The sequence below is a fragment of the Pseudoliparis swirei genome, chromosome 6, assembly GCF_029220125.1.
Source record: "Pseudoliparis swirei isolate HS2019 ecotype Mariana Trench chromosome 6, NWPU_hadal_v1, whole genome shotgun sequence".
Lineage (NCBI taxonomy): Eukaryota > Metazoa > Chordata > Actinopteri > Perciformes > Liparidae > Pseudoliparis > Pseudoliparis swirei.
The window spans coordinates 19642583-19667654 of NC_079393.1; the positions used below are offsets into that span (position 1 = coordinate 19642583).

The 25072-nt window shown below is 44.1% G+C and overlaps 3 protein-coding genes across 3 annotated transcripts; all 3 read left to right on the forward strand.

Annotated features, from left to right (window-relative positions):
- Positions 1-950: 950 nt before the first annotated feature.
- Positions 951-7905, forward strand: panx2 (pannexin 2). The gene is made up of 5 exons (XM_056417159.1): positions 951-1598; positions 2865-3979; positions 4914-5049; positions 5260-5445; positions 5766-7905. The coding sequence occupies exons 1-5, from the start codon at positions 1370-1372 to the stop codon at positions 6119-6121; spliced, it is 2022 nt and encodes a 673-aa protein (XP_056273134.1). The 5' UTR covers positions 951-1369; the 3' UTR covers positions 6122-7905.
- A 79-nt stretch (positions 7906-7984) lies between these two features.
- trabd (TraB domain containing) lies at positions 7985-17623 on the forward strand. Its single transcript, XM_056417157.1, has 10 exons — positions 7985-8051; positions 8553-8593; positions 8857-8923; positions 10926-11092; positions 11455-11595; positions 12265-12375; positions 12733-12872; positions 13618-13790; positions 14425-14521; positions 14603-17623. Exons 2-10 carry the CDS (start codon positions 8570-8572, stop codon positions 14784-14786), a joined length of 1104 nt encoding a protein of 367 aa, XP_056273132.1. The 5' UTR covers positions 7985-8051; positions 8553-8569; the 3' UTR covers positions 14787-17623.
- A 615-nt stretch (positions 17624-18238) lies between these two features.
- selenoo1 (selenoprotein O1) lies at positions 18239-24601 on the forward strand. Its single transcript, XM_056417476.1, has 9 exons — positions 18239-19025; positions 19264-19467; positions 19584-19761; positions 20094-20224; positions 20483-20760; positions 21262-21430; positions 22092-22277; positions 23002-23158; positions 23420-24601. Exons 1-9 carry the CDS (start codon positions 18472-18474, stop codon positions 23642-23644), a joined length of 2082 nt encoding a protein of 693 aa, XP_056273451.1. The 5' UTR covers positions 18239-18471; the 3' UTR covers positions 23645-24601.
- Positions 24602-25072: the final 471 nt, after the last annotated feature.

Here is a 25072-nt window from a genome sequence, read left to right on the forward strand (position 1 = left end):
GATAGTTATCTTGAATGTCCCTGGACAGGGTATGTATGTATGGCATGTCATGAGGGACATCTCAGTGATAAAACCAACTCAGCATGAACACATGCAGCCTTGAATAATTCTTCTGTGATCATATTTCAAAGAAATCCTCTTTTCATGATCTTCTTCACCATGTGTGTGAGAGTCCCCTGCACAGCAAGTTTCACATATTAAGTACACCGCGATCAGAGGGCTTGACCTTTCAAGGATTTCATAGATGTGTGTTTTTGCATCATAAGATTTAGAGGAGGGCAGAGGGGGCACTGGGGAAATAAAGTAAAGGGGAAAGAAGGAGAGCGAGAGGGTTGTTCATAGGAAAGGCTGATGTACTCCTAACGGAGGACGTTACCTAACCTTCAAGCATAATGAGCATGCAGCAGGCGCCAATTTACTGCACAGCCATGTGCACGCTCATGTATGCACTCACACGAGCCGCTGACACGAGTGTGGGTCCACCTGACGTCCAGCGGGAACACGCTGTTCCACAGAGATAACAGCACACAGGCAGTGTCCGAACATAATAGGAAGAAACTGAGCATTCGTCAAAATCACAGAATAAATTCAGTTTTTTGTGAATGCCCTCTTCCAGAAAACACATTTGCCCTTTCGTGTCCTTACTCGATCGAAGGCGAACACCCCCTGAAGACCGCGTTCACACACTCCACCGGTCACACAGTCAGGATTAGTCGTCCTCGGCCACGTGCAGCAGGACGATGGATGGGCACCCAGAGCTTTCTTATTAAGGAAGCCGTGAGACAATTCAAATTCACAAAAAGGTTTATTTAATGGTTGTACTAATCAACTATTTTATACATGTTACCACAAATGGGAATTTGAACTTTTTTAAAAAAACAACAAACAATGCAACATACTGTCCCATCCTAACTGCTTATCTTTTCTTTCAGGAAAGGATCGGTCCGAGCTTCCCCCGTTGGAAGCTCGTGTAACAGCTCTCCCTGGGGATCTCCCTCAGCCCATTCCTCAACCTGCCACACAGAGAGTATGGACTGAGGAAATGGGGCAAAACAAAAGGATGTACATGAAAGCTGCCGGGTGAGGAGAGTGCTTCTGAACGCCATGCTGGTTCTTCTAAATGAGAGGAGCCGTGGGAATCTGCTGCTGTAAAACCCAAAGCTGTGAACACAGACTTACACAACATGACCGGCTGCCTTTCCACACATGGTGACAGAGGCTGAAGCTGGTCACACATTTCTCTGTGTGTGTGTGCCTGTGTGCAAGTGCATCACACTGTGCTGAGGAGTGTTTCACTTCAGCGGGGAGTCTCTCGTCTCCCCCCCGCGGTCCAGAGGGAGCTTGCAGTGCGCTCCCTTTGTGAGTCCGGATGCAGAACCTCCTCGATCAAAACCTAGACATGGCCACGGCTCTACTCGCCGGTGAGAAGCTGAAGGAGCTGATCCTGCCGGGTTCCTCTCAGGATGAGAGGGGCGGGTTGCTGGCCGGCCTCATGGTGCAGCTCAAACTGGAGCTGCCCTTTGACCGCGTCGTCAGTATAGGGACGGTCATCATCCCCATCCTGCTGGTCACCCTTGTCTTCACAAGGAACTTTGCAGGTGAGACTTCCGCCACTAGAGGGGGTTCGACGCCGTCAGTAAACTGTCGAAGCACAGCGGCCGCTGTTTGTCACAAGTGAGCCATGCAGTGCTTTTGTGTCTTCTGTGACAAACAGTGAAAAGATGGGATGTATGTAGAAGATGAGGCATGGGAGGGAGATAGAAAGGGCTAGAAAGGATGTAGGCCGACTGGAGATAGGAGGGGTGAGAGGAAGGTTAGAGGGCCGACGCCGGCAGGAGAGAGATGTTAGTTCACTGCTGAGTCAGCCTCTCTGCAGAGCAGCATCAACCCTCTGGGACTGGGCGTTTAAGTCCAGCAGCAGACACAAGTTCTTCCGTATTTCCTCACTAGTGTGTTGCATCATGATATTTATTTATTTAGGGCTTTGCGAAACACATTTTGAATGACTCAGCATCCTGCCCTCAGCGACTGGGACAAACTAATGTAATTGCACATATAGTCCTTATATAACCAGGAACATAAAATAATACACACTGACTTTAAAACAATATTCATTAAAAATGATACGTTTATTTAGACAGCAAGTGAATCCTTTGTAAGTTTAAAAGTTAAAGTAGACCTGCTGCAGAGAGAACTGATAGAGGACGAGTTGAAAGGAAGAGGTGCTTTTACTTCCTCCATATGAGCTTGTCCAGATCATCATTTCAAAACGTGTTATCGGAGACGCACGTCGCTTTGGGCTGAACAGATGAATCATCCTAGACGATTCTCGTAAATGCAACAGGGATATAAAAAAAAAGAATGAAACAAATCACATAGTATTAGCTGTGAAATGTGAATATGTTGCACAATCCCCATTTTAGCTATTGTCTTGAGCACTTTGAAATGAAGACGAGCAGTAACGCTACCTCTGCTTCAAACATCTGTTGTACTATGCAGAGCTACTGATTGGTTCCCTTCTGACCCACAGTATTCAGCGTAGTTGTGTGTATACAGTGTTACAGTACAGTGGATGACGTATGAACAGATATTCCAGGTAGGTGAACCTTCTTTCACTTTCAATGAAGTGCTTTAGATACAATTGTTACGCAGGGGGATAAGTTTCAACCCATCTGTTCATATTGCCAGTTCTTGCCAATAAAATTCAAGAAAATAACGTCATAGTTAATATATAGGAGTGATGAGTGAAAAAAATGAAAAAATAGGGATGTAGCAGATCATTGACTGAATTCATATTATAAGCTCTAATCATATAAATGTTCCGTCATTTTTGGGCTGATTCTTTCTCTCCGTACTTTCCTCAGAAGAATCCATATACTGTTACACACCACACAACTTCACCAGAGACCAGGCACTCTATGCAAGAGGCTACTGCTGGACAGAGCTGCGGGATGCTGTACCTGGTATGGAGTCTCACCTTTGGCCTTCGCTGTTTGAACACAAGTTCCTGCCCTATGCCCTGCTGGCCTTCGCTGGCATCATGTACATCCCTGCTCTGGGCTGGGAGTTCCTTGCCTCGACGCGGCTCACTTCAGAGCTCAACTTCCTGCTTCAAGAGATCGACAACTGCTATCATCGCGCCGCCGAGGGCCGAGCCCCAAAGATCGAGAAGCAGATCCAGTCCAAAGGACCTGGCATTACCGAGCGAGAGAGGAGGGAGATCATAGAGAACGCGGAGAAGGAGAAGAGCCCGGAGCAGAACCTGTTTGAGAAATATTTGGAGAGACGGGGCCAAAGTAACTTCCTGGCTAAGCTCTACCTGGGACGCCACCTAGCGATCGTCTGCCTCAGTTCCATCCCCATCTCCTACCTGAGCGCATACTACGCCCGCCAGAGGCAGAATGAGTTCACCTGTGCACTGGGCGAGCCCCCAGACGTGAGCAGCTACTACGAGCTGAGGCTGCGGGTCAACTGTAAGCTGCCCGCCGTGCAGCTGCAGCGCATCATGGCCGCGGTCGACATCACTCTGCTCTGCACCATGAACCTCATCATCCTGCTTAATCTGCTGCACCTGTTTGTGGTGCGCAAGTCCAACTTTGTGTTCGACAAACTGCACAAGGTCGGCATTAAAACGCGGCGCCGCTGGCAGAAGTCCCAGTTCTGCGACATCAACATCCTGGCCATGTTCTGCAACGAGAACCGGGACCACATCAAGTCGCTCAACCGGCTGGACTTCATCACCAACGAGAGCGACCTCATGTACGACAACGTGGTCAGGCAGCTGTTGGCCGCGCTCGCACAGTCCAATCACGACGTCACGCCCACCATGAGGGACTCTGGGATGCAAACGCTCGATCCAAACATGGACCCCTTTGATCTCGGAGTGGGAGAGATGCTTAGCGAGCCGCCGGTCATCAAACGGCCGCGGAAAAAGATGAAATGGATCCCGAGCTCAAATCCTCTTCCTCAGTCGTTCAAGGTGAGGCCCGAGTTGCGATCAACGCTACACTCAAAGAAATGACTCATTGGATGAACTCAATTAAATTGTTGGCAGGTTTTCCATCCAATAATTATATGCAACTCCAACTCAAATTTAGTACATCAGTGCAATAAAATGTTAGTCCAACTCATTTGTATCAAATACATCTAAAATAAAATAACGATATTCATTAAATTAAATTAATTTGTGTTTGTCCAACTCAAAATATAAACTAACTAACTAAAAAAATATGCAAAACCCACACAGAAGGAACACCCCGACTGGGAATTGAACCCACGGCCCTCTGGCTGTGAGGCGACAGTGCTAGCCACTACACCACCATACAGCCCTGAATGTGTCTTCACCTCATGCAAACAACTGATTTTCAGAAGGCGCATGCGCAAAGGGTAGTCCCCAATGAAACACATTTATTTTGAGTTGATATGCACACCATCTAACCTAAATAAATCTAATAAATGAAAGTATTCATACATTTTGTGTTACACCCATTAAATATAAATATCTATTTTTGTAATTGATTTATTGAAATGTATCAAACAATATTTAAATGTCACCTCGAAGAAGGGCTTGAATCGTTTTTGTGAGTGTAACCTAAATAAACCTAATAAATGAAAGTATTCCTACATTTTGTGTTACACCCATTCAATATAAATATCTTCGTTTTGTAATTGATTTATTGAAATGTATCAAACAATATTTAAATGTGTCACCTCTAAGAAGGGCTTGAATCGTTTTTTTGAGTGTAGCAGAGGAAAAATAAACTCAAGTGTACTCTTGGAGCTACGATAACTTGTTAACTGAAGCACAGCAGTCCATATGATCATGCACTTTAGAGGCCATTCAAGCCCTTAAATGTGCCCTCAAGTTAAAGCTGTAAAATAATGACCTGTATTTGCATTGTCTGTCCCATAAGGAACCTCTCACCCTGACGCGTCTGGAAAGTAACACCAAACCTGACAAATCCAAACCATTCAAAAGAAAGCCGGTGGCAGACAGCTTCATTGCACCACTTCTGGATACCAAAAGCACACAATATCCTGCAATAAAAGGTATGCAGTGCTATGAATAGCAAATCGGTGACAATGTTTCTTGAAAGCTGTGTGCGTCAATATTTTTATACTCACAATCTTTCAGCTAATTTCTAATAATAATACAACTCTCTTTCATCAGTGTTGTTCCACGAAGCACACTTATTTGGATGACCTTTTTCTTTCTGTTTTGTTCTCCTCTTAAGTCAGACTGTTCATTTTGAATCGTAGATTTGAGTGGGATGGAGAAAAAGCTCACACGCAACTTCACCCTGGACGTCCACCCGTACATGCTGACCATCCGTAAGCCCAAGGTGGAGGCCACCGCCGCGAAGCCCCTTCCCTCAGAGCACAACCTGGACACAATGTACCTTGAAGGCACACACACTATTGTTCACGTGTCTGGTGCCATCACAGGTGAGACTGGTTCAGGGTGGACTTCATCACAGTTCACTGGTCAAATATTTAAACACAATTAGTATCCAGCTCCCCATCTCATCGAGTTGCCCTTGCCTGTAACCACCGCCTGGTCTAGACAACAGGCATGATATTGATAACATGTTGTTATATCTGGTAGACTTGCTCAATGAATATTGCTAATGCTGCCTTCCATGATGGCAAATCAGTCTTACTATGCAACTTAGAGAGAGAATAGAGGGTTTTATTTAGAAGAGGACACAACGCCTGTTTTCACTTGACAATTCGATGATCCTCTACTTTCCTTCTTGTCGCTTTAGAAACAAAGGTTTGCTCTCCAGAATCGACCAACACTGCCTTCGCTATGATGACACTCCCCATCACAACTTACGTAAATGGCGTGAGCCCGAACCCTCCCTCCAGTGAGGACCCCCTCAGTCCCAAGTCCTCTCCACCTCCTCCACTTCCTCCTCCTCTTCCGACTCCACCTCCTCCAAGGGAGCCTCTCACCCAAATGGAAAACCCTGAGTGCGACCCACTACCCCTTACTCAAGCCCCTACACACCAGCTGCTGAGTATGCATCATACTCTCTTTGAGGAAGAAGAGGATGAAGAGCACCGTAGGGACAGACTTGCAAAGAGACCCGGGGAGCTCATCGCTGCTGGGGAATGTTGAAGGAGGAGAAGAAGAAGGACACTCACACTACACTCTGTACACATGACCACCATGTCAATCACAGCTACCAACAGCCGCCTCTTTAACTGACACACTTCTGTGATGGACAGTGAGGAAATGACGTGGAACCAAGCTCAACTTTTAGATAGGAACATGACTCAGTGAGGAAAAGACAACCGTGTGTGTGTTTGACAATGTTGACCAGAGTATTGCTGTAGGATGTCACATTCATGTCTCAGGATGACTGTGTCCAGCTCAACAGCCTCCAATGAAACCAGCAGTGATTCAACAGGGTGCTACAGTGCAGGGTCAAACAGCTATATTTAAAAGGCAAGGATGAGAAATGAATTCTAAAAAAGAAGAAAAGATACACACTTTACAGATGCATATCTGCAAAGAGGACTACATTATAGCTTCAAACTAAATGTATTTTAAACACATATGATAGCGCTTAGTCCCTTTATCCCAATAGCCACGTAGAAAGGTAGCTCACGCAATACAGTAGAGATCTGCACAATTAATATGCAAAAGATCACAATATATGTGTGGCAATAATGTATGCGCTTGCAGCATAATATTTCACAGAACGCTATACGTGTATAGACACTATATGGTGTGTTTGTGGGGCGTTACAAACAAATACAGCACACGTTTCATGGCTTTGTCATTTCCATATTAACGTTGGTTAAGAACGTGTATCAGATCTTGACTATTTGCACGTCATTAATAATAGGTAAATTGGCACATTATTAAAAGGAACAGCAGAAGAACAGAAAGGGCGGGGTTGTAAAGTCATGTGCGACTACAATGTTGTTTAGAGAAACTGACAGAATTATCTGACCAGATGTCTGTGGGAAATGCAGTGATGTGGAAGCTTTCTTCTCAAAGACTTTAATAGCCAAACTTTCCAATATGATTAACGGAGCTGGACTCAAAGTGTGTGACTTTTGTGTTCTGCTGGCTTCTTGTGGGAGTGCTGTGATGTGAAGTGATGAGTAGATGTTAAATCATGCCTCAGCCGAAGGTTCAGTACATGATGACTACACTTTTAATCGCCATCTCCTACACAATCTCAACTTCTTTCGGTAGTTCGGTCTCACGATGTGCCAACATCTGCTATAAGAAGGAATTCATAGTTATAATAGTTGGTCTGTTATTTGTAGTAGAAATCAAGCATATAAGGTATATGTTCGGACTTTCCACAGGGAAAGAGTGGACAAGGGGATGTGTGCCTACCACAACCTCTCCATACACATGTCCTAGCAGCTGCATACGCGATTACAGACATTTCAATAAAAGAACTACGTGCACTGACATAAACCAATATGACATCTACTGAAGAAGACATTAGTACTGTGGTCAGGGGCTTGCCGACATGATCGGTAGACCTATGCATACTGTTCATCTTTTCATTCAGTCAACATGCACTTGATGAGAAACAAAACGTTTTTCCCATGACATCTTCTAATTATCTTTTGGTGGATAGTACACATAGTCCACCTCATTGTTATGACACAAGTTGGCGAAAATTCCCCTCGTTAGACTGCTCAAGCACACTAAATGCATCCAAAAGCACTTTAAGCCTTGCAACACGAGTGTGTGTGAGAGCATGGTATAAATGTTGAAACACAGCTCTGCTTATAACCGATTTTCTGTGTAGATTTGAACACTGACAGTCGAGCACGTACACCTGTGACAGTCGTAATGCTCGCGGAGACGTGGAGAAGAGTCCAGACTTTGATTGTACTGTGTGAAATGTCATAATGAAAAGTGATTAAAAAACATTCTCACTTTAAAAATAAATGTGCGCGTCCCAGTACGTGTGGACTACATGTACCAGAATGCACCGCGGCTGTCAGATTCAGCCGAGCACTGTAACGCTGCTGCTGTACTGGCGAGGAGAACAGCGATATACGGGCTGGCTTGCTCAGTAAGTTGCGGATATTTGTTTAGAGACAACTCCTGTGTGTGTTACCACATGTATTGTACTTGATAATGGCGGCGGGTGTTGTTGTCAAACTGTTCGGCTTCAATGTGTTTGATTCGACTACATTCTTACCAGACATGCTATCTTACGTTAGCTTGAATTAGCAGTTTTCGTCATCCGGTCCACAGGAAATGAGATTACCTGAAAGTAACGTTGAGCTACATTTGTAAACTGGATTTACTGCTTACTCTGTTGTGCAAACCTATTCTGTCGATAACATTCAGTCGTAATCATGGTCTCGTTGGAGAAACCATCCCTCTTTGGTTTTACAGTGGCTCTTATTAAATCAGGGGCAGTCGCTACTTTTCCCGTCAACGTCGTGTTGCAATTGTTAGCTACGTTTAGACGTAAAGCAACGTCATCAGTCAGCAACGTTGTACGGCAGCTGGCTGTGTCCGTGAACGTCTCACTGTAACTCATGTCTGCATCCTCTGTCACGCGCAGCTTTCAGTGCTTCAGACATGGACCAAGACAACAGTTCAGAGGTTTGTAACACTTACAGTGTGTGTGTGTGTGTGTGTGTGTGGGTGTGTGAGATGTATTTACATACGATGTCCTGCTCACACTGGGTAAGAGGACATATTGCTGAGCTTAAATCAGATGGTATGATGTAGTCTGTGTACAAATACGTTATTCTGCAGTTATTTATGTATTTGTTTCCTTTTAACCATTGCAATTTCAACTTTTCTCTTGCTCTGATGTGAATATGCCCTCTGTCTAAGATATTTTGTGTTTTTATGTCTGACAGGATGAGTCAGTCAGCCCATCGGAGGACGCATCAGAAGAGGAACTACCTTGTCTACCTTCCAGGCAAAGTACGTGTTATTTTAAATACAGTGCATATGCTGGGAGACGGTGTAATAGCTCGTTGATTGTTTGGCATGTCATGCCTCTGTTACACAAAAGGTATAATATGTTAAATATTTTTCAATTCATTAGGTTTTTTATTTCGTAATTTTTTATTTAACCCTTGTGTTGCCTTAGGGTCATTTTGACCCGAATCAATATTACACCCTCCCCCCGCCTTTGGGTCATTTTGACCCGATTCAATGTTTCACCCTCCTGTTACCTTTATATTTACTAACATATTTTACCCTTTGGGTTCAATTTGATGCCAGCAATTAAAACCTCCAGAAAATTATTAGAATTAATATTGTTTTCCAAGTTTAAGTGTGAGGCACTTTATGTTTGTTTGTTGACTACCGAAAGAACACCGACATTAAACATTGAATGGGGTCAAATTAATCCTAAGGCGGGGGGAGGGTGTAATATTGATTCGGGTCAAAATGACCCTAAGGCAACACAAGGGTTAAATAGTAATGACAATCTTCCAAGAGCATATGCCCTATGCTCCGTACAAGAAACTTTAACTTTATTTAATTTGTCATATTACATGCATACATGAAATGTGGCCTCTGTGTTGAACTCAACCGAAGCACTTTATGAGCAGCGGGCTGCAGTGAAGCGCCCGGGGAGCAACTGGGGGTTCAGTGTCTTGCTCAAGGACACTTCAACATGCGAAAAGGACTTGATACCTCCTGGCGCAATGCAATAGTAGATGACCTTCACATAATCACACATTCTGCAGTTGAAGATATTTACTTAATCTATTTAACATCAATGTCTCTATTTAAACATTGGCTTGATCTTTTGAAGTGTTTGCGTTATCGCGTGGTACAACAATATTTACATCATGTTCCGTTTTAACATTATCTTTATATCACAATCCAAATCATGTCAGACCATAACGAGGGCTGTACATAATAGTTCGACGCTTCATTTATAACGTTCACATTACAATTTCATTATTATTAATTACTCACTGAAACTCTCTCTCCTTTCTTCTGTCACTTTCTCAAACACACAGCAGAGAGGTGTCTCTGTCCAAATGTATTGGGGGAAAAACGATGTAATCATTTTCAAAAATTCCGAACATGTTTTTAGAGGCTCACACCTGTTTTAACAGGGAAGCCTAGCAGCAATCCCACAGCACCATCAATTACATTCATATATACACATTAACAAATAAATCATATTTTTTGTCAGGGTTGATAGTCAGTAAATATGATGTGTATAAGATATTCAATACAACCATGCTTTAATTCCTCTTATGGAGGGCAGAGCTGAGTTTTAATGTGCAGGCATATAGAGAACGGAGATGCAGGGTATCATGGAAACCCTCAAACTGGTTGATAATTAAGGATTTAGAGTTCACTTGTCACTCATCATACTGATTAACTCGGCTCAGCGGGTGGACATGCTGCTCCACCAGAAGCATCTCTCAATACAGCTGGGCGCAGATTCTAGAGATTATTTTATTTAGTCGTTGACATATGCAGCTATGGCTTATCGCCATAAGTGCGCCAAATAGTTCCAAAAAGAAATCTTTGAGATTGTAACTCAGTAAAATATAATACTATTTAAAGTTGCTTGAAAATGAGAAGAACAAATTTCTTTCTTTTAATAGTTTAATTAATATTTCCTTTGTAAAAGATCAAACGTGATAGTCTTTTTGTATTTGTGTGTCCTTTTTTAACCCTCCTGTCGCCTTCGGGTCAATTTGACCCGATTCAATGTTAAATGTCGGTGTTCTTTCGGGAGTCAACAAACAAACATAAAGTATCTCACACTTAAACTTGGAAAACAATATTAATTCTAATAATTTTCTGGAGATTTTAATAGCTGGGGTCATATTGACCTCAAGGGTAAAATATGTCAGTAAATATAAAGGTAACAGGAGGGTTAAACATTGAATCGGGTCAAATTGACCCGAAGGCAACACAAGGGTTAATAACCGTCTTCGTTGTTCCCGTGTAGCGGACGGTGAAACGATGGAGCTGCTTTGGCAGTTGCGATCCCAGCGCCGCCAGTCGTCCCCTGAGCTCCCGGAGACAGTGACCCGGCTCACTGCCCCTGATGGCAGCGTCCTGTACCTGGTGGGCACGGCCCACTTCAGTGACAGCAGCAAAAAGGATGTGGCCATGGTGAGCCGATGAGAATTAACAAAGGGATTTGTACAGTCGAGTATGCCACTTACAACCTTTTTAAATTGTGATATGGTGTGAATGGCAGTGAAATAATGGAGTAACCTTCTGAATGTGGAGAAGTGCGGTAGAGTAGCACCGTAAAGATTAGTGGGCCCGTCTGTATATACTGCAAGTACAAGATCGACATTCCTCTTTCCTCTTTTGCCAAGTGTAATCTTGTCTTTTGTTGTAAATTGATTTTTTTTCACTTTCTTCCTCGCTGCTCCTCTCCATTTATCTCTTTCTTCCCCTCGTATGCTTTCTTATTCTGTGTCCGTCACTTATGTCGCATACCCACTGCGCTGCTGTGCCTCACACAGACAATCCGCGCGGTGCAGCCAGACGTGGTGGTGGTGGAGCTGTGCCAGTACAGGGTGTCCATGCTGAAGATGGACGAGAACACCCTGCTGAAGGAAGCCAAAGACATCAGCCTGGAAAAGGTTCAGCAGGCCATTAAACAGGTCAGGCTTATAGAATGATGGCAAATGCTAATGACGGTATTGTGAAAAACCGTGAGAGCAAATATAGCTCGGTATTTTCTGATAAGGCAGTAATGCTGTAGTTTTGGTATTTGAAAAACCTTTTTTTCAATAATGGGGAGAAATGGTTACGGGCATCTCTCATTATTACCTTCGCATTGAAAATGCGGAAGGTTATGTTTTGATCGCTGTGTATTTATTTATTTGTATGTGTGTTATTCGCATAACACAAAAAGTATTAAACCGAATCGCATGAAATTTGGTGGGATGATTGGTTATTATCCGGGGACCATTTTATTAGATTTTGGGATCAATCGGGTCAAAGGTCAAGGTCATGAAAAGGTCAAAATCTTCTTTTTACCATATTTATTCAATTTTTATCCAATTGGCATGCAACTAATGCCAAAATGTTCATAATTCAATGCCCAATCTTGTGATATGCGAAGGTATGCGCTCTACCGAGTGCCCATTCTAGTTAAATGAATGTATCTGATGCACAAGCAGGATGACTAAGTGTCAGAGCTTTTAGTCTTTGCACCTGTTTTGTCTTGTTTGTTTTCTTAAACTATGTTTATGTAAGCATGCATACAACCACATAATGTGCACTACTTACAATCAGTGTGCTTAAAAACCTTCTTTCCTGTTCTCTAGAATGGGCTGATGTCCGGCCTCATGCAGATTCTCCTGCTCAAAGTTTCAGCTCACATCACAGAGCAACTGGGCATGGCACCTGGAGGAGAGTTCAGGGAGGCCTTCAAAGAGGTAAATCATACGCAAAACCCACGGATCCGTCAGTGCCTCGCCATAAGACTATGAGGCAATGGAAACGTTGTTCAATGCTCGGTTAAATAACAAATGAGAAGCCTCGTCTACAGCCTGAGGTGGCGAGTTGAAAAGTGAGCGGCATGTTAGACCATCGCTCATATGTGTCATTAAGTTCCAGCCGATTAATGAAAATCGGTGAACAGACACTTTAACTTGAACTAATTATCGGCGGTCCATTATAATTAATGGACACCCTCAGGCAATCAGAATCGAGCCTTCACCCAAACCATGTATAGTTGATGGATATCGGTGAATGAGGGTTTTTGATTGTTCCGTGTTTTTTTCCCCACACAGGCTGGACAAGTACCGTTCTGTAAATTTCACCTCGGGGACCGGCCGATCCCTGTGACGTTCAAGAGAGCCATTGCAGCGCTCAGTTTGTGGCAGAAGGCCCGTCTGGCGTGGGGTCTTTGTTTTCTGTCGGATCCAATCAGGTATAAACTTCCCCACAGTCTCTTGTCACAACATTGTTGTATGTTTCTCAATATCTACCCAACACATGATCCCATGCAGGAGAAAAGAGGGACATTTGGGGTTATTGTTGTCGCCGTGGCAAACACATTTGCTTGAGGCAATTATTGCCTTGAAGAAACTGCAACTACAGTCCAAGTAGCTGCATTCCTATCGGTCTGTGTAGAAATAGGGATTTTTTTTACAGAGTACATGCAACAATTTGTTGAACTGACGCCATCTTTTAAATCTGACTTGTTGCTTTTTGCATGAAGTGATGCCACCATCTTTTAACATCTATTCTATTGAGCTGTGAGCAAGTATAATATATGCTTAAACAAATGTTTAATCTTCTCACCATTCACTGAAGCTGTGGCACAAATCCTCTCTAGATTTTAGCTTTCTAGAAAATATAATTGGTTGACAATGCTGTCAAAAGTGCCTCACAATTTAATCTTTATCCACATTTGATAATTTTGCATTAAGGGACACTAAAAAGAGACTAATTTATCCAAATATTTAATAATAATGGTTGTAAACACCTTTGTTATAGATTTCTTTATTAGTGGATGCTAAAGAATGCTTCCAAAAACATAAATGCAAACTGAAACATGATTTTGAGAAAAATACGACACGTCACTGTTTGATTGTTCCTCATTCTTTACTAAAGATGTCTTCCACTTCCTATGTGACTACCAACGACTGTTTCTCTGTTTGTCGTGTTTTTAGTAAAGAAGACGTAGAGAAGTGCAAACAGAAGGACCTGCTGGAACAGACCATGTCGGAGATGATCGGCGAGTTTCCCGCTCTCCACCAGACCATCGTGGCCGAAAGAGACATCTACCTCACGCACACCCTCCGCCAGGCGACGCGCTGCGTGGAGCCCCCCCATAATGCTCAGAGTGCGTATTCAACTGGTGATTAGGCTCGTTATCGCATTGTCCATATTTGTAGATTTTCAGCTTTCTAATCCTGTTCTTTCCTGATTGGCATGTATATGCGTTATATGTATCGGTTGATGCATGCATATAGTTTTATTCACATACATATTTGCATATCATTGTTGTTCTCCACATTGTTCTTTAATTTATTGTGAAAATTGTATCTGTGGTTAGAATCTAACGAGTCATTAAACGTGTTGCGAAATGATTGCGTAATAATCCAACCGGTAAAGGCCGCGTGGTTTGAATGTCACTGAGTCATATGGTGAATAAAAACGGTGACGTCTTCAACTTTATTTCACAGAAACGGTGAGAAATGTTCTCCCCTGTTTAATTGAGCTTAAAAACTAATGTTGCATTCATGGTTTGACCTCATGCTCTGTGAATCGTACTGTTTATGTTCAGCAGTGCATTTTGTCAGGATGATCTGTGCATTTTCAACAAGGGTGAATCCAGACATTCAGGGCCGTCTTGTCTGCCATTCACACTGAAATCAGTCAGTGGAGAGATGACCTGTGGATTCATACATCTCGACAGGAAATATAAAGAACATGTGGTTGTGGCTGTCACAGAATCTCTTCTCTTTTCTTTATAGAAGTGCCTGCTGTGGTGGTGGGAGTCGTCGGGATGGGTCACGTCCCTGGCATAGAAAAAAACTGGGAGAAAGAGCTCGACATACATGAAATCATGATGTGAGTTGAGGAACTAATATAAACATCATTTCACTGTCTTGACAATCCCACAGCGGCTCAGTCTGTCTGTCTCTTCCTCAGCGTTGCTCCTCCCTCACGTTTCGGCTGGGTGCTTCGCACGGCCGTGAAGGGTGTCGTGGTGGGAGTGCTGGGATATGCCTGCTATCGTGCTGGAGGGAGTCTAGGTAGAGCCTTCCTGTCTTTACCTGCAGTCCAATCTTTACTGGAGACTCTGCGGCCGCCCTCTGCTCTCAGCCAACAGTGACTCCACCTTTGACTATTGAAACGATGCATTTTTCACCAGTAGCCTTAAAAAACGGAGGTGAGGCCGGAGGAAAGGTTTCACCAGTCCATACTCTGAACTAACGAGGATTTCAGGGGGTCAGAGCCTCCCGGCTCGCATGTCCTGCAGATGCAGCAGGACTATACTGCCAAATAAACCACGACAGTATTCATGGCTTTTCTTCCAGATTTTGGGAAAATCCTGCATTTTGTAAGTTGTACAAATGCCAATAATATCTTTTGAATGCATTTCTAACTCCCCCACCTAAACTTTAAATGAATACATTTGTCATCAGAATCATCTTCAGTCACATTTCCTGACGTGACCGAGTCATTTCCCAAGAGGCGCTAACCTCGTATTCTTTCCTCCTTTCTGGTGCCTGACAGCAATTTTGGGAATTGGCCCATTTCAAGTCCAGCACTTTATAAAAGAGTCTTGTTCTGTATATGCGGCCTATGGATGGGGACAAGAAAGTACAAGTCGGTCACTATTCTACAATCACTAAATACAATCTAGGAATAATCTTGGTGCATGGAGAAACCCTGATATGAGATAAATATTGGAATTCGAAGGCTAATCGTCTTCTTCTTAAACAAAAGCTTCTATTTGAAATGCAAATTGTTTCATATGTACATAAGACAAAAGCATTTCCCATGTGCACGGTCCTGTCCACATCAACATACAAGTGCCTCATGTGGCAGCTGTAAGGGCTCATGGTGAACTTAATGGAATGCCAGAAATATGTATATGCATATTACACATACCACAACCAAATGGTCAATGCAATTTTCTATTATTCTATCTTTATGTCATTCTATGATGGACTTAAAAAAAATATATAAATACTTTTCCCCTTAAACTTGCCCATCTACTTTGTGTTGGCTTCTGTTAAAATGACGCCATAGCCCCTTCATTTTGTTGATCGTTCATCAGAGATGTGACGCAGGCTCAATTTGCCTCAGGATGAGCAATGCATTTGTCTTGTATAGTTAAATGTATCTCCAGTCTAACGCATCCTTATGCATTGACTTGAACTCCATCTGTGAGTAAGTTGTTTATACTTGAACCACAAAAATATGCATCTTGTACGGAAAGACATCTCAGAAACCTCCACACAAGAACATCTGTAATTCACCGCACCAGCTGTTTGTACTTTTATGATATATCTGCATTATCACTTGCCAGTTGAATTGTTGCATTGGACAGAGATGATGGAAAAGTAATTGGTTTGTTTCCTTCTGAGTATTGTAATTATGTCTCAGCAGAACTTTGTGATGAGCTTGTTTTGACTTCTGTGACACAAAGAGTTAAGTTTAAGTTAGTCGGAGTTTGGAGGTGAAGCCTTACTCTGCTCTCCCTGCTGCCTTTGACCCTCAGATGACCAACACTGACCTGTAGCCACAGTACAGAGCTTCTTATTGCACGTGTAAAAAAACAGAGAGACATCCCGGGAGCTTTGTGTAAGATGACTCAACAAATCAAACATTCTGAACCAGCCTTTGACCAACATGATTTTCCAAGCATTACTTTTCTTAGTTTTGAGTGGTTTTATGTACAGTACTGGAATTATTCTGATTTAATTATCAACTATGAGAGCTATGACAGTAGATCCGTTGTCTTTTGTTTGTGAAATGGTCTAATAGAATAATATTTGACCTGAGTAAAAGAAGCATTACCACACACAAAGTCATCCACACATCAAACCAACTCGGATAATCTGTCTTCCAATTGATGAACCATGTAACTTGCTTGAGAAATGAGGATGTTGGGTACCGCTGTTGTCATGTCCCTCAGCAGTATGGCACATTCTAGCTTGAACAATTCAATTCAATTCAGTTTATTTGTATAGCCCAATTTCACAAATTACAAATTTGTCTCGGAGTGCTTTACAATCTGTACACACAGACATCCCTGCCCCAAAACCTCACATCGGATCAGGAAAAACTCCCAAATAACCCTTCAGGGGGAAAAAAAGGGAAGAAACCTTCAGGAGAGCAACAGAGGAGGATCCCTCTCCAGGATGGACAGATGCAATAGATGTCATGTGTACAGAAGGACAGATTTAGAATTAAAATACATTCAATGAATATGACAGTGTATGAATAGTTCATAGTAGGCATATTCCACGATGGAGACCTCCACGATCCATCAGGCAGATGGCGGTGGGGAGGAGGAGTGGGCGGAGTCTCAACAGTGGGCGGAGTCTCAACAGGACAGTGGCGTAGTCGGTAGCAGGAATTCCACGACCCAGACCTCGATGATCCATCAGCAGATAGGATCTATGTCGTCTCATAGGGTCCGATGACCCCATGAGATGTGAAGTCAAAAGGACTCCGGGGAGAAAGCAGAGTTAGTAATGTGTGATGGAGAGATGAAAATTCATCCATAAGGAGAGAAAAAAAGAGGAGATAGGTGCTCAGTGCATCCTAAACGTCCCCCGGCAGCTATAAGCCTATAGCAGCATCTCAAGGGGCTGGACCTGGTGAACCTGATTCAGCACTAACTATAAGCTCTGTCAAAGAGGAAGGTCTTAAGTCTACTCTTAAACGAGGTGACTGTGTCTGCCTCCCGGACTGAAATTGGAAGCTGGTTCCATAAAAGAGGAGCTTGATAACTAAAGGCTCATTATGTGTCAACATTATGTGTCTGTATTGTATGTTGGAGAATTGCCAAAAGAAAACTATGAATGCCGGTATTTACTGCAGGATTTGTTTCCCTTTGTCCTTGTGTGGTTTTGTCATCATCACCAAACATTAAATCCTAACTTCTGTAATGAATTATGAAACAGTTTTAAGTAAAGATAAACTCTATTTACCTCATGAATGTGTTTTTAAATGCTTTACATTAGCTGCAAATATGTTAATGCACTCAGTCATGATTACATTTACTAGAGTCCAGTTATTTAATTTTATTAAAATGATGACATATGTTGCTGTATGTTTGGGTTGATTTTGGGTTAAGATGGAACTGTATTATGGAAAATCTTGTGACAGAGATTGATCGAAGATTTAGAACAAAACAAACAATCGAGGCAAACATATTAACAATAGAGTGAGTATTAAGTAGTAATAATAACTAGAAAAGGCATTTCCTTCAGAAAATGTGTTGGAATGCTAAAATCTGAAAGTTTGAAGCATAAAATAAAAGAAATATATAAAACCATAACTGAAAATGGCTGAAAATAGCACAAAGGGAAACTTCCTGCTGAAAAGCATTGAAGCACAACAACATTGGCCTGAGCTGCTGATCATCCTTCTGAGTAACTACCAGGAGTAAGATGTGTTAATGAGGTCAATGAGGTCAGCCCAACTAATAACAATGTACAGAGAGAGTAAATAACAGTAAGAAACAAAGAGATAGAAATATATTATACACAATTATATTACAAAGGATACATTCAAGACAAATGCTGATGTGATGTAATAATTTAATCAAGTAATAATGATGCAAATATGATCTCAACCATGTTAACTTAGTTTGACATTGGTTTTATTGTCGGACCAAATGTTTCCGCCTTCACTGCGTGTTTCCGGACGAATAAGGATGTAACACACAGTCTCGCAGACATCCGCTCCACTTAGCACGATTACGAAAGCGTGACTTGTTTCCACCTCGTAGCTGCGCCAGTGCATACAGACAGACACCAGCGGGCAATGGCCTCGTTTGGATGGCTTATCTAGGACCTCGGCTGGGCCCGTCACGCATCTTCGTCCCCGGTGTGTCCGCCTTCAGACGCCTCGGTACGGTCGGGATGGCCGACATGGGTCTCGCGACCAGTCGTTCCCCGCTGGAGCGGCTCCACTTCGACAACGTCGCCCTCAGGAGACTCCCCGTGGACTCGTCCGAGGAGGCCGGGCCGCGCCAGGTGAAAGGAGCGTGTTTCTCGCGAGGGAAGCCGCAGCCGCTGGCGAAGCCCCGGTTCGTGTGCGTGTCGCACGCGGCGGTGGCGCTGCTGGGGCTCAGCGGGGAGGAGGTTGCGAGCGATCCGCTCGGGCCAGAGTACCTCAGCGGATCCAGAGTCCTGCCTGGATCCGAGCCCGCTGCTCACTGCTACTGCGGCCACCAGTTCGGACAGTTCGCCGGGCAGCTGGGCGACGGGGCGGCTTATTACCTCGGGGAGGTGAAGGTGCCTCCCGGACAAGATCCCGAACTGCTCCGGGAAAACCCGAGCGGCCGGTGGGAGATTCAGGTGAAAGGAGCTGGATTGACTCCTTATTCCAGGTACAAGGGGTTGTGGTTGGTCCAGTGATGACTCGGGTTTATTTATTCTTGTGCTAATTTTGTGAAAGGCAGATGTGAACATGTGGAGAAAAGATCATAACCCTTGCAGATCATTTAAAGGAGCAGATGTGATTAAAGAGTGTCACTTGAGTTTTTTTAAAGGGACTGTTGTGCAACTGAGTTCTACCTGGACACCTTTTCTGTGTGACGATCTATCTTTTATTCCGTCCCTCCGTAGACAAGCGGATGGTCGTAAGGTCCTGCGCTCCAGCATAAGAGAGTTCCTGTGCAGCGAGGTGATGCACTTCCTGGGTGTCCCCACCACCAGAGCCGGCTCCGTCGTGACCTCCGACAGCAAGGTCGTACGAGATGTCTACTACACTGGGAATCCTCGCCTCGAGAGATGCTCCGTGGTCGTCCGTATTGCTCCCACCTTCCTCAGGTGAGTGACGATTGTCCCGTCTATCGTGGTCGTGTGAGATCCTCAAGATACACACACACACACACACACACACACACACACAAGTTGTTTGTCTCAGTTGTGCGCTCTCTGAGCAGGTTTGGATCCTTTGAGATCTTCAAGCGGGCCGACGAGCACACAGACCGTCAGGGTCCCAGCTGTGGACGGGATGAGATCCGAGGTCAGATGATGGATTATGTCATTGAGATGTTTTACCCTCACATCCAGCAGAATCACCCAGATAGGGTGGAGAGGAACGTGGCTTTCTTCAGAGAGGTCAGGGCACATGCGTCACAGTACATACACATTCCCGCCAGTGTAATGGCTCCTGAGTAACTAACGCCTGTGATATTCTGACGTGTACTCGAATCGGCAGGTTACAGATTCAAGGTCTGGCATTACAGTTTTGATCCTCTGACCCTCTTAAGCCGACTGCATGTGACTTTGGCTCAATTTGAGAGTAACACGCTAACCAGGCATTAAACTCTGGATAGAGACTTTAGACATTTACCTCATCTAATTAGTAGGATTTGCATCATTCATACTCTCCATGGGTTGTTTTCCAATTCAGATCTTTCTGTAGATGACTGTCTGGTCCCTGTTTGTAGGTGATGCTCCGCACGGCTCGCCTCGTGGCCCAGTGGCAGTGTGTGGGTTTCTGCCATGGAGTCCTGAACACAGACAACATGAGCATCCTGGGACTCACGCTGGACTACGGTCCATATGGCTTCATGGACAGGTCAGACATTTGCAGAGTGTTTTCGCCAGTTGCTCCTGATTGCTGCAACGGTTATTATGTTGTTCCTGTCTGGCCATATTCATCATCATCATCATCATACAGTAGTAGTAGGTTTGACATGAGAGTGGAACAGTGATCATAAGATGCATGTTGTGGGTATAAAGTCCCCGTCACTCATCGGCTTATGGAGTTGCAACTTTCCTTATCCCTCGCAGATTTTTTTTTTGCGATCAAATGTTTTTATTTTATCCCTCGCAGATTTGATCCGGATTTCATTTGCAACGCCTCCGACAACTCCGGCCGGTACTCCTACCAGGCCCAGCCGGCGATCTGCAGGTGGAACCTGGTGAAGCTGGCGGAGGCTCTTGCTCCGGAGCTGCCGCCGGACCGGGCGGAGGCCGTCATGGACGAGTACCTGGATCTGTATAACGGCTTCTACCTGGAGAACATGAGGAAGAAGCTGGGCTTATTGAAGAAAGACGAGCCAGAGGACGAGATCCTGATCACCGAGCTGCTGCAGTCCATGCACAACACCGGTGGGGTGGATAACGTGATGAGAGAGCATCTCGTCTCGTGTTCTGAATGTAGAGCTGCAACTAACCATTATTTTAATAATCGATTAATCTGCCAATTTATTTTTTCGATGCATCGGATAAAACGACAAAAATATTAGTTTCCAACCATTTATTCAAAAACAGAACTGACAACTCTTTACTGGCGTGAGTTTATTTGCCCGACCTTTTGTGGTTCATCTGTGCCTGAAAGGGGGCGTGGCTTATCTCTGTTGCTTTGCTCTGTAAAAAAAGTTGTAATTTCCTTCATCCAACACAGAATAACTAACTGCTTTATAATTGTTGAGGATTTATTGAGTGGCGTAATAATCGTGCCACACAACAAATCGATAATAAAATGTGTTGCCAACTGTTCTGATGAACGATTTCTATCGTTTCGTTGTTGCAGCCCTCACTGAATGTAGAACGTACTTGGTAACTTAACCCATGGCTTCATTGTTGTGACCGCTCCTGTGTCACCTGCAGGAGCTGACTTCACCAACACCTTCCGCAGCTTGAGTCAGATTTCATGTCCCACTGAGGGGGAAAGTGAAGGAGACGAGGAGCCCGTCAAGAAAGCCACAGACCTCCTGCTGGAGCAGTGCGCCTCCTTGGAGGAGCTCAAGGCCGCAAACAAGCCCACCATGGATCCACGGTGAGCGGGCCCTGCATGCTGCCTGTCTCATCAACGCACTGCGTCTTGTCTATTTGATACCATCACAGAAAGGAAAGATGACTGAAACTCAGTTTAGTTTTATTTTGGGTTCGAGGGATTAGGAATAAAAGGGTAAAAGGAGCGAGACCTGATTATTTGGACGTGTCTCACAATCGCCACGTCCCTTTAAGGTTTTTACCCTGCTAGAGATTGATGTGCAATTTAGTATGAAGATACATGGTTTCCAGTAACTTCACCTCTGTTTTGTTTGGTGTGATGCACGTTGTAGCCACTAGGGGGGCTTTATATTATTGGTCTTGTGTATATTACGTGAGTAGAAATCAATGTATAAAATGACATCAGTGCAAGATGTCCTTAAACAACATTACCTGAGGCTCTGGTCGGTTCAGAGCAGCGGAGGAAGCTGTAATGACGACACATATAAACCTGTTCTCTGATTTCCTTCCTCAACTTGTCTTCCCGTCCATGTAAACAAAGTCGGTGAACCGGAACGTAATCATGTTTTTGTTCCTGTTGTTACCTCCGATGTTCCGTAGAGTCTCAAAACTGTTGCAACCTGCTCTGGCAGCACTGTTCCTCTTCTTCCTCCAACGCGGCAATAAATCACATGACCGCTGTGTTTTCTGTCTGCTGATGACAGCGAGCTGGCGATGCTGCACTCTATGGCTCAGAGCAACCCGGCTCTGTTCCAGATGATCTCAGACAGGACGACAATTGCGAAGCAGTTAGACCGACTCCGCAAACTGAATGACCTGATCGAGACCGGCCAGGAAGAGCTGAGAGCCAAACAGGCAGAGGAGTGGAGCCGCTGGATCACACGCTATAGGTGACATCTGGAGGGGTATCCATGGGCAAATAGAGGAAGAGAGGCCAGATATATATATATATATATATATATATATACCAAATTGTCTGGGTAAACCCAAACAATTTTGTGTTTTCCATGAAAATTCACACTTTTATTTATCAAATGAATTGAAAAATGAAAAGAACATATATTCGCGACATTGACAAGGTTAGAAATAATGATTTTTATTTGAAATATAGATTTCTTTTTTTTCTTTTCTTGAAGCTCAAAGGAAGGCCCGTTGTATAGCTTCTCTCATCAGCATAACTGTTTTCAGCTGTGCTAACTAAATGTTACGAGGGTTTTTCTAACCCTCCATTAGTCAATGAACACAATGAACCATTAGAGAAGTGATAGTTGCTGGAAATGGCCCTCTATACACCTATGAAGATATTTCATTAAAAAACAGACGTTCCCACCTAGATTAGTAATTTACCACATTAACAATGTATAGAGTGTATTTCTGATTAATTTCATGTTATCTTCATTGAAAAAAAATTAGTTTTTCCTTTTTTCTAAGTGACACCAAACTTTTGAACGGTATTGTACAACTACAGGGTGGAGGGACTGCAAGGACCGGATAAGAGCTTTGTGGGTGGGTGGAAGTGTGATAGAGGGGGCGGACGGAGAGAGCGAAGAGGAAATGGGGCGCAGAGTGTGCCATCGCACCCAGACTGAGCGCTGTGTGTTATCCCTGCCACAGGAAGCGCCTGGCTCGAGAGCTCCATGGCCAGAGCGATGTGCAGGCCGCGCAGGAGGAGAGGGTGAGGGTGATGGACGGCACCAACCCCCGCGTGGTGCTCAGGAACTACATTGCCCAGAATGCAATTGAGGCTGCTGAGAGCGGAGACTTCTCTGAGGTCAGGCTTATACTTTTGTACAACTGAATGTCAATTTATCATATACCCTTATCTTAATTTGGACTTATGTGTATTTGACTTTGATAAGTAATTACAATGTTACCTGAATAAGTTTATACTGCACTTTTTTTTCTATTGAGAGCAATTCTCCTGTGCACTCAAGTTGCAATCGATTCCCTTTTTCGTTCTCTTCATTTTCAGTGTTTTCACTTTCAGGGTGTTTTACCTGCTCTCACTTCTCACTTCCTCTCTGCGCTGCAGGTCCAGCGAGTCCTAACGGTTCTGGAGAAGCCGTTCTCGCTGCAGCCGGGTCTGGAGCAGTCTGCGTGGGCGGGCGGCGGCGAGGCCACCAAGCAGGGAGAGAGGGATGAAGGAGAGGAACGACAGCAAGAGGCGGCGTCTGCATCCACAGCCAGAAATCCTGTTCCCTACGACAGCAGGCCCCCAGCTTGGGCCCACGACATCTGTGTCACATGATCCTCGTAACGACTTCCTCATTCGCTTTCCTGCCTGAAATGGTGAGAGTTTATTGGCCTTGTGCATTTCATGTACAACTCTCCATTACTTCGGCAGGCAGCGTCGGGGAAGTTAGCGTGAGGCGCGACGCCCCACAGGCTAGCTGAACCGAAGCAGACAGGCGGTGGATGTTAGTGGCACACATGCTTATCGATACAAATATGTCGCCATGTGGGGTGAAAAGATGTTCAGCATATCTGAAATGTGGTTAATTTTCTCCGTTGCCTGACAGTCCTGCTCAAAACCATATCAGAAGTGACATGATAGATGCAGGGGTTTTTTAAGGTGGATTTCTTTTGGACTTCCTTGAATGCGAGATGCATTAAAAAAACTGGCACACAACACACGGAAGAGAAATACATGCCAACGACATCCGCCTGTTCCTGTCTGCCTAGTGTTTAACTGTTAATGACGATTCAGACAACAAGTCCTCCAGTGACCTGGCTGACTCTGACAAACTGTGAGGTGTCGCCTCAACATATACCAAATAATGTGTGTGAGTTAGAGAAATGATGATGATGTATTTGGAACACTGTTTGTTCTCCAATAATATAAAAACATGGCCTTTTGCATCTGTAGTAGCACCACCACTTTATAGGAATAGAGCCATAACCATAACGTACCACTTGTGTTATCTAACATGTGAAATAAGCAGCCATTGGACTCTACGGGGGACCGAGAGGGAGCGAAGGGGAACTGTGTGTTTGTATGTTGCTGTGTTAGTCGGGCTGGGAATGTATGAACCTCTTAGGGAGAGATTTATTTTGTCTACGGTGTCTCGACATTTGGATTTGTCGTCAAAACCAGGCTATTAAAACTGGACATTTGCACAGAAAGTGGTGGAATTGACAAATGATATTGTTTCAACGTTGTATTTTTCCGGAATAAATATGGCTGATCTCTTCCTAATAAACTGAGCGGTCAATACATCATGTCCTCTTTGTGCACACCTGTCTACCAGAGCTGCCTTCTCTCATGAACTCCACTCCCCCTCCACGTTGCTCTGTTGCCTCACGTCACATCACCTCTGATAACAGACACGACTTGAAGCTCTTGGTGTAAACGCCACATCGGCCGAGCTGATACAATCTGACTCTCCGGAGTCCTTGACTACAAAAACCGTGTGTTCTCCCTAACCACACAGGTGTGTGTGTGTACGCACGCAGTCCTCAGTGGTGCTCATGTCCCAGCAAGTCACATATTTGCTTCCCTCCACTTGTCAAAGCACAGAGCAACACGCACTACACGTTGCCAGTTAAAGGCCAGCGCTTATTGCCAACTCTTTCATTAAAGTTGCTTTCCAAACTGCGCGCACCGACCCACGCGTATCGTAATGGCGTCAGCTTAGTTTCAGATTTCTCACATTCGAGTCTCATTTTCACCTTTAATTGTTGGCCT

Coding starts and splice junctions, on each gene's coding strand:
- panx2 (XM_056417159.1), top strand. CDS start 1,370: ATGCAGAACCTCCTCGATCAAAACCTAGACATGGCCACGGCTCTACTC. Junction 1,599..2,864: donor CTTCACAAGGAACTTTGCAG/GTGAGACTTCCG, acceptor TACTTTCCTCAG/AAGAATCCATATACTGTTAC. Junction 5,446..5,765: donor CGTGTCTGGTGCCATCACAG/GTGAGACTGGTT, acceptor TTGTCGCTTTAG/AAACAAAGGTTTGCTCTCCA.
- trabd (XM_056417157.1), top strand. CDS start 8,570: ATGGACCAAGACAACAGTTCAGAG. Junction 8,924..10,925: donor TTGTCTACCTTCCAGGCAAA/GTACGTGTTATT, acceptor GTTCCCGTGTAG/CGGACGGTGAAACGATGGAG. Junction 11,093..11,454: donor GCAAAAAGGATGTGGCCATG/GTGAGCCGATGA, acceptor TGCCTCACACAG/ACAATCCGCGCGGTGCAGCC.